The sequence below is a fragment of the Dendrobates tinctorius genome, unplaced genomic scaffold (assembly GCF_039654945.1).
Source record: "Dendrobates tinctorius isolate UK_male_01 unplaced genomic scaffold, ASM3965494v1 ptg000060l, whole genome shotgun sequence".
Taxonomy (NCBI): Eukaryota; Metazoa; Chordata; class Amphibia; order Anura; family Dendrobatidae; genus Dendrobates; species Dendrobates tinctorius.
The window spans coordinates 82,231,691-82,241,434 of record NW_027361728.1 but is presented as its reverse complement, the minus strand read 5'-3'; the positions used below and the strand labels follow the sequence as shown (position 1 = coordinate 82,241,434).

Genomic DNA, 9,744 nt, shown 5'->3' with positions numbered 1-9,744 from the left:
ACAGTCATGACTGATAACACGGCATCAGCCATGTGAAGACCAGTACCCCTCAAGCTGTTAGCTTGGGATAGCACCTCTGATGCTGCATATGTGTTAAAAAAATATATCTAGGGGGAATGTGAAGGGTTAAAACTAAAATCAAAGCTGAAGTTTCGTTTTATCCATTCTCTGAAGGTTTCGTTTCTTCATTTTTGTTGCTGTAAGATAAATTTTTGTAATTGGCATGGGCTGTCATGAAACCAGACTGTTCCCATCAGGTGCAAGATAAGGGAGGCGGGAGTGTAAAACTCTGAAGAATATGCCATTATACTACTTTCTACGCTATTTAGGTACTGACATATATGCAGTTCCGGTTTTCTTGCAATATTATTGGCTTACAAAGTGAAGCATTACCATGATGTTATTGGTAGTTGAGAACCTTGCATAATTAAGTGACTAAAATAAAGGGGCTTAGTGATCTGCCTCGATCCTCCCGTACAGAGACCCCCGTCTCCGTGTGGTCATTTGAGTTGCTAGCAACACTGCAATAATTTGGACATCACTGGCTCAACCGTGAAGGGTTAATTAGCCCTCCCTAAATAGCTACCTTGACATTTTGATATACTCCTCCGACAAGCATTCTCATTTGGAACATGTACGAACTGTTCTCCAAAGACTGAGAGAAAATCATCTGTATGCCAAATTTGAGAAATGTGTATTCTGTGTGCAAGAATTGTCTTTTTTGGGATTAATTGTATCCGGTGAGGGTTTTCCCATAGATCCCAAGAAGGTGCAGGCCATTGCGGATTGGGTGCAACCCCCGAGATCTTAAGGGTATTCAGCGCTTCTTGGGGTTCGCCAATTATTACCGCAAATTTATCCGGGGGTTTTTGCAAGTGGTCAAACCTCTCACGGATCTAACATGCAAAGGTGCGGATGTGAGAAATTGGTCCTCACTCGCAAAAGAGGCCTTTGTGCCGCTGAAAAAATGTTTTATGTCTGCTCCTGTCTTGGTACAGCCAGATCCTTCCAAACCATTTGTGGTGGAGGTGGATGCCTCCGAGGTGGGGGCAGTGTTATCCCAAGGGTCTGCCACTCTAACCAACCTCAGGCCATGTGCTTTCTTTTCCAGGAAGTTCTCTGCTGCTGAAAGAAATTATGATGTAGGCAATAGAGAGCTTCTTGAGGTCAAGTTGGCGTTTGAGGAATGGAGGCACTTTTTGGAGGGGGTCAGTCACCCGGTTACTGTGATCACTGATCACAAAAATTTGTCATACATTGAGTCTGCTAAAAGATTAACGCCCAGACAGGCCCATTGGTCACTTTTTTTTTTCTCGTTTCCAGTTTTCTATTACATTCCGTCCAGGGTCAAAGAATGTCAAGGCTGACGCCTTATCTCGTAGTTTTCACCCTGTGTCTGCCCCTGAGCCACCGTCCTCCAGCCTGCACCCTGGGGTGGTGTTAGCAGGGATCTTGTCTGAATTGGAGCGGGAAATTGAGGGGGCCCAGTCCTTGGCTCCTGCGGCCAAGCCAGGGGGCAAGTTGTTTGTCTCAGAGCAACTTCGGCTTAAACTCTTGCAAGAGTTCCACGAATCCAAGTTGTGTGCTCACCCTGGTATATCAGCCACGCGACTGGCGGTGGCTAGGATCTTCTGGTGGCCTACTCTTGGTTCTGATATAAAGAAATTCATTTCTGGTTGTGGGGTCTGCGCTCGTTCTAAAAGCTCCCATAGCCAGCCGGCGGGGGAGCTGATGCCCTTGGAAGTTCCCGAAAGACCATGGACCCATCTGTCCATGGATTTTATTACCAATCTTCCCTCTTCCAGGAGTAATACGGTGGTATGGGTAGTGGTGGACAGATTTTCAAAGCAGGCTCATTTTGTACCCCTGTTCGCATTACCTTCTGCGGAGACCTTATCCAGATTGTTTGTGCTGCATGTGGTCCGCTTGCATGGGGTACCCCTGAATGTGGTGTCTGATCGTGGTGTGCAGTTTGTGGCTAAGTTTTGGCGTGCTTTCTGCAAAAAATTAGGGATATCTCTGTCCTTTTCGTCTGCATACCATCCTGAGAGTAGTGGTCAGACGGAACGCACTAATCAGTCTCTGGAACAGATCCTCAGATGTCTGACTTCTGCTAGACAGAATGACTGGTGTGATATACTGCCGTTGGCTGAATTTGCCTTCAATAGTCGGGTGAGTCAATCCACTGGTATGTCCCATTTCTTGATCAACTATAGGTTCAGTCCTCATTTTGGTGAGTTTTCTCGTCTGGATTCGGGGTGCCCCGGGGCTGAGGACTCTGTTCAGCGGTTAAAAGATACATGGGCAGAAGTCCAGCGGCATATATCTAGGTCTCAAGGCAGGTATACATTTTTCGCGGACAGGAAACGAACACCTGGTCCCATGTTTCAGGTTGGAGAGAAAGTTTGGCTCTCCATATGAAACATTAAGCTAAAGATTCCGTCAGCCAAGTTGGGCCCCAAATTCATTGGCCTGTACAAGATTGTGGAAAAAATCAACCCAGTAGCGTACAGGCTGTGCCTTCCACCCTCTTTCAAGATCCCTAACGTCTTCCATAGATCTCTACTGAAACCGTTTGAAGCAGTGCGGGGAGAATCAGAGTCCGCTGCTCCTCTGGTTTCGGTTGAGGGACATGTGGAATATGAGTTTGGTCACATCGTAGATTCTAGGTTGGTACGGCGGTCAGTACGGTACCTAGTTCATTGGAAGGGGTATGGGCCGGAGGACAGGTCCTGGGTGCCGGCCCGGTTGATGCATGCGGATCGTCTGGTTCTGGCCTTCCATGCTAGATACCCGGGCAATCCTTGGGGTCCAGAGGCCCCCAATTGAGAGGGGGGTACTGTCATGATACCAGTGCTGGGTGACCGGCACTGCTGGGGTTAATGTTCTGATCTCAGTGCAGACTCTCACCTGCACACCTGGGATCTATTATGGTGGCCTCTCATTGGTTCTGGGGAGGCTTCTTATAGCCTCAGGAAGCTCCCATCCCCCATCAGTTATACTTTCGCCCTTGGCATTGTGTGGTGACCCGAGTGTGTTAGTGCTGTGTTCTGGATGCTTGATACTCTGTGTACGACTCGGTCTGTTCTCTGGATATTGCTTTGGATTCTGCCTGGTACCTTCTATGTCTGTTTGGTTTTGATCTCTGCTTGGCCCTGACTATCCGTTCTGTCTCATCCCTGGTACTTTACTGATATCTTGTGTATGACCTTTGGCTTTGTCTGACCTCCCGTCTGTTTATCCCTCCTGTACCTCGCATGCCTGTACTGTGCATGACCCCCGCTTTGCCCGACTCTGAGTGTTTTTCCATCTCAGTAAGCAGGACGCTAAGCCCCGCCCCCTTGTGGTCACATGACCGTAGGTCCCGTGTCTGCTTGCTAATACTTCAGCGTTCAGGTCCTGTGCGTCTGTACTTTCCAGCTGTTACTGTCCCCGGGACTCCTACAACACTGGTGAGTCCCTGTTCAGCGAGGGCTGTACGCCGGCGCTGTCAGGATCCTGAAAGTCTGTAGAGTAGTGGTCTGGCACTGCAGACACCTTCTTTTATGTACACTCCTCCCAAACAATGTTGCTTGTGTAGGGGATGGTTTAAACAAGTGGCTAGACATTGTTTACTCTAAAATCACGTGCGCGCAAAACGCACTGACGTGCGCACATCCATGCGCACGCATGCGACCTCATAAACTGTAATGTTATTTTTTTGCGCATTCCGTATGCACCCCTGCGCATGCGATTTTTTAACGAGGTTGGGCGGAACAAAAATTGTAACATGTAGCGTCTGGGCGCACACCTGGAAAATGCACAGCACACGAAAACGCTGATGAACGCGTGCAAGTGCTAGACCCTGCGCCCGCCATGTTAGAGATAGGGGACCATTGCGTGTGCGCCCCATAGCACCCGATGCGCTGCGCGATAAAACTCTAGTGTGAAACCAGCCTAATATATTCTTTGTATTTGTCCCAAAACGCACAGGGATTGGAAGGTGCGCAGGTTGTAATTATAGCGAACAGGTCTCTTAATTGAGGTGGAAAGCGAGTGAGAGATGCTTCCTGCAATGTCATGTCCCAGTGTTAATAGTCTTTGATCAGACCACACTTTTGGCATGCTTCCCTGTAAGTTTGACACAGCTCTCCATCAACTATTTTCAAATCTGTGAAAGAAGTTGGCCCACGGACAGTGTGAAGCAGTAATCGGAGATAATAACACTCTGCGTTGTTTGGAAGCACTGTATACACACGTCCAAGTAGAAAAAATAAAGACGCTCACTCGTGCTGTAGGAGGAGGTGCTGACTGAACGTGGATTTACCACAGGTAAAAGTAACGGGTAGACAGTCGCACTCAAAATTGAATGTCACTTGCATCAGAGTCATTAAAGGAATTATGATTTTTATTAATTTTTTTTCAATAAATCAAGAAAAGTGAAAAAACACCGCAAACAGAGATCAGATTCCAAACATGAGTATTACACGGTTACGTTTCGACCTATACCTAGGTCTTTCTCAAACCATACTCAATAGGAGTGTCAAGGTATATGGAAAGAGGACAATTTTTCAGAGTCCCAAAGTAAGGGCTGTGGCAAGAGAGCATCACTGGAATGTCCGTCCCATCCTGGGACCTCTTGCAAAATACTTTTCTCGATTTATTCCATTTATATTTTGGAACATCTGAATATAATAAAGTCCTTGCAAATGGATCTGCTTGACATAGGAGAAAGAAAGCTGTCAATGTTGTATTGGGTGGTCGAGCAGCTCTTTCCTCTGTATTGTTGGGAGTAAAGTAAACTCGTCCATTTTCAAGACGGACACTGAGATGAACTACAGATTGATGTCTTTCATGGATGGGAAAATTTACATTTAGCCTGTCTCATCTGTTTCTTTTCAAGCCGCAAAACACGTTGTTCACTTGTCTCAGCTCTTTGACATCATTTTGCTTTCTTAGCTTTTGGATGAACTTGCCCAATAGATGGTCGTTTTTTGAGCGGCATTTTAAAAAAGTCCTTAGTATTATGACCCTTTAGTATTCACCTGACACTGATAAGAGATGTAATAGGATGAATAGTAAATACAGAGCAGGCCTCACACAGTATTACTATGACCTGAAGGAGCTCCCATCTCAGTAATGAAAACCGCCTCACAGGCAGATTTGTCTAGTTGCCCATAGCAACCAATCAGAGCTCAGCTTTCACTTTACCTCAGCAGCTAAGTTCAGTGATGAAAGCTCCCTATATAGTAAGCAATAATGACAAACTTACTATGAAACATTTTTCACCTGACTAATATTGCTGCTCAGTAATGTTCGTCCGTGTGTGTAGGGTGCATCCGAGAGTTTGCATGCATGTGTGGTCCTTGCGTGTGGTGTGCATGTGGTATTTATGGAGTGGTGTTGTGGTATTTGTGGGGTGGTGTTTGTGTTGTGTGTCTAGAGTGGTCTGGTGTTTGGTGTGTTGTGGCATTTGTGTGGTGTTGTGCTTGTGGGTTGGTGTATGTGTGCTGTGATGTTTGTATGGTGTTTGTGAAATGTTTGTGTGTGGTGGTGCAGCCCCATTAGCTGCGACTCTTTGGCGCCGTTCCTATAATCTGGCCCTGTCAGTGACAACTGTTGTTTTCCCCTCAGCACTTTTACTTTCACCTTCACATTTCCCTATTATATGTATAGGGCCTAACTTTGTGGGCCCCAATCTCATGACGGGGGGACGCTAGCGAGATGTAACATGCGCAGTATCCTGCTCATGTGGGTGGAGAAGGGGCGTGCCAAATTTCACCCAAATCGGGCGAGAACTGTGGATTTGTATAGAGCGGGGTACTGGATTTAGAGTTTTATATACATAAACAAAAAATGTGATGTTTCAATGGGCAGCATGGTGACTTAGTGGTTAGCACTGCAGCCTTGCAGCACTGGGGTCCTAAGTTCAAATCCCACCAAGGACAACATCTGCAAGGAGTTTGCATGTTCTCCCCATGTTTGCGTGTCTTTCCTCCAAGTTCTCTGGTTTACGCCCGCATTACAGACATACTGATAGGGAATTTAGATTGTGAGCCCCATCGGTGACAGCGATGATAAAGTGTAAAGCGCTGCGGAATATATTGGCGCTATATAAAGATTATTAACCCCTTAATGTCCATTGTTGGATAGAGCTGATCAGCTGACACGTGCCCAGACACAATCACAATTCACCCCGCAGCTGTTAACATGTTAAATGCTGCTGTCAGAGTTTGACATGCAGGAAGCGCCTCATTACCATGTCACATGACTGCAGGTCGCCCATGGGTTGGCATGACAACACAAGGTCAGCAGGAGACCCCTGTGGTTGTCATTGCTGGTTCGCTATACATAGCAAGTGAGCATATCTGCATACATAGTGCTGAAGCTCTGTAGCAGAGGCAATCGGACAACTGCAGCTTCTAGTCTCCCATGAATATTGAAGCAAGTAAAAAAAAAATGTTTTTTAAAAAAAATACATAAGTTCAAATGATCCCCCCTTTCGCCCCATTCAAAATAAAACAATAAAAAAAATCAAATATACACGTTTGGCATCACTGATTTCAGAATCACCCGATCTGTCAAAAGAATTAATCCAATCGGTTAACGGCGTAGCGAGAAAAAAAATCGAAATGCCAGAATTACGTTTATTTGTTCGTTGCAACTGACACTCTCCATACAGAGCTCACACTCCGATCACTATACCGACACTCTCTACACAGAGCTCACACTCCGATCCCTATTCCGGCACTCTCCATACAGAGCTCACACACCGATCCCTATACCGGCACTCTCCATACAGAGCTCACACACCGATCCCTATACCGGCACTCTCCATACAGAGCTCACACACCGATCCCTATACTGGCACTCTCCATACAGAGCTCACACACCGATCCCTATACCGGCACTCTCCATACAGAACTCACACTCCGATCCCTGTAGCGGCACTCTCCATACAGAGCTCACACTCCGATCCCTGTACCAACACTCTCCATACAGATCTCACACACCGATCCCTATACCGGCACTCTCCATACAGAGCTCACACACCGATCCCTATACCGGCACTCTCCATACAGAGCTCACACACCGATCCCTATACCGGCACTCTCCATACAGAGCTCACACACCGATCCCTATACCGGCACTCCCCAGAGCTCACACTCCGATCCCTATACCGACACTCTCCATACAGAGCTCACACACCGATCCCTATGCCGGCACTCTCCATACAGAGCTCACACACTGATCCCTATGCCGGCACTCTCCATACAGAACTCACACTCCGATCCCTGTACCAACACTCTCCATACAGAGCTCACACACCGATCCCTATAACGGCACTCTCCATACAGAGCTCACACACCGATCCCTATACCGGCACTCTCCATACAGAGCTCACACACCGATCCCTATGCCGGCACTCTCCATACAGAGCTCACACACCGATCCCTATGCCGGCACTCTCCATACAGAACTCACACACCGATCCCTATGCCGGCACTCTCCATACAGAACTCACACTCCGATCCCTGTACCAACACTCTCCATACAGAGCTCACACACCGATCCCTATAACGGCACTCTCCATACAGAGCTCACACACCGATCCCTATTCCGGCATTCTCCATACAGAGCTCACACACCGATCCCTATTCCGGCACTCTCCATACAGAGCTCACACACCGATCCCTATACCGGCACTCTCCATACAGAGCTCACACTCCGATCCCTATGCCGGCACTCTCCATACAGAGCTCACACTCCGATCCCTATGCCGGCACTCTCCATACAGAGGTCATATACTGGTTTCTATGGTAACAGACCGATCAATGTCCTCTCTCCTTAGTTTCTATTCTTGGCCCTGACGTCATCAGGCAGTAAAAACCAATCAGACGTTTGCTTTCACTTTTAAGCAACAAACATGCAGATCAGCGACGTGAGTCCCCGGCCAGGCTGCCCCCGCTCTTCACACACTGTACGGTATCCGCTCTCCAGTGGAACACGGCGCTCACAACCTTATATGAGGTGACAGAGCTGCACGTTACCGCCCCGCCCACCCCGACGTGACGTGTGTGAGAAGCGCCGGACGTGACGGGTGTTTGTCCGGCAGTTGTGCCTCTGCTTGGTAACGTACTGTATCAGGATGGGTGTCCCCAAGTTTTACCGCTGGATCTCCGAGCGCTATCCCTGCCTCAGTGAGGTGGTGAAGGAGCATCAGGTACCGTGCGTGACGTAACCGTGACATCACTGCTCTCCTGGTCAGGGGTGACGTGTCAGGTCCTCCCCATGTCCTGTATGCACAGGGAACTGTGTGCTTGTCCTGTGCAATATGTATCATAACGTCACCAGCAAGGGTCACTCGGTGTGATGCTCTCTGCCCCTGACAGGTCTGTGACACAGAACTGACTCCAGGGCCCCAGCTACAGACCTTTCCCTCAGTGACCGAGGACTGACCTCTCAGTGGGGGTCCCAGCTACAGACCCATTCCTTACTGACACAGGACTGACCTCTCAGCGGAGGCCCAGCTGCAGACCTTTCCCTTAGTGACAGAGGACTGACCTCTCAGCGGGGGTCCCAGCTACAGACCCTTCCCTTAGTGACACAGGACTGACCTCTCAGCCGGGACCCCAGCTACAGACCCTTCCCTTAGTGAGAGAGGACTGACCTCTCAGCGGGGGTCCCAGCTACAGACCCTTCCCTTAGTGACACAGGACTGACCTCTCAGCCGGGACCCCAGCTACAGACCCTTCCCTTAGTGAGAGAGGACTGACCTCTCAGCAGGGGTCCCAGCTACAGACCTTTCCTTTAGTGACAGAGGACTGACCTCTCAGCAGGGGTCCCAGCTACAGACCCATCCCTTAGTGACAGAGAACTGACCTCTCAGCGGGGGCCCCAGCTACAGACCCTTCACTCAGTGACCCAGGACTGACCTCTCAGCGGGGGTCCCAGCTACAGACCCTTCCCTTAGAGACACAGGACTGACCTCTCAGCCGGGGCCCCAGCTACAGACCTTTCCCTCAGTGACCCAGGACTGACCTCTCAGTGGGGGTCCCAGCTACAGACCCATTCCTTACTGACACAGGACTGACCTCTCAGCGGAGGCCCAGCTGCAGACCTTTCCCTTAGTGACAGAGGACTGACCTCTCAGCGGGGGTCCCAGCTACAGACCCTTCCCTTAGTGACACAGGACTGACCTCTCAGCCGGGACCCCAGCTACAGACCCTTCCCTTAGTGAGAGAGGACTGACCTCTCAGCGGGGGTCCCAGCTACAGACCCTTCCCTTAGTGACACAGGACTGACCTCTCAGCCGGGACCCCAGCTACAGACCCTTCCCTTAGTGAGAGAGGACTGACCTCCCAGCAGGGGTCCCAGCTACAGACCTTTCCTTTAGTGACAGAGGACTGACCTCTCAGCAGGGGTCCCAGCTACAGACCCATCCCTTAGTGACAGAGAACTGACCTCTCAGCGGGGGCCCCAGCTACAGACCCTTCACTCAGTGACCCAGGACTGACCTCTCAGCGGGGGTCCCAGCTACAGACCCTTCCCTTAGTGACACAGGACTGACCTCTCAGCCGGGGCCCCAGCTACAGACCCTTCCCTTAGTGACACAGGACTGACCTCTCAGTGGGGGGCCCCAGCTACAGACCTTTCCATTAGTGACAGAGGACTGACCTCTCAGCGGGGGCCCAGCTACAGACCCATCCCTTAGGCTGAGTTCACACGTGGCGTTTTTTTCGTGTTTCCGCGAAAACGCGAAAA

The 9,744-nt window shown here is 49.5% G+C and overlaps 1 protein-coding gene across 3 annotated transcripts in view; it reads left to right on the top strand.

Annotated features, from left to right (window-relative positions):
• Positions 1 to 7,926: 7,926 nt before the first annotated feature.
• The window catches only part of XRN1 (5'-3' exoribonuclease 1), a 216,361-nt gene continuing 214,543 nt past the window's right edge, over positions 7,927 to 9,744 (top strand). For all 3 annotated transcript variants that reach the window (XM_073579098.1, XM_073579099.1, XM_073579097.1), the window contains exon 1: positions 7,927 to 8,203. In XM_073579098.1, coding sequence (XP_073435199.1) covers positions 8,129 to 8,203 — 75 coding nt within the window. In that variant the 5' untranslated portion in view covers positions 7,927 to 8,128. The remainder of the gene's footprint in view (positions 8,204 to 9,744) is intronic.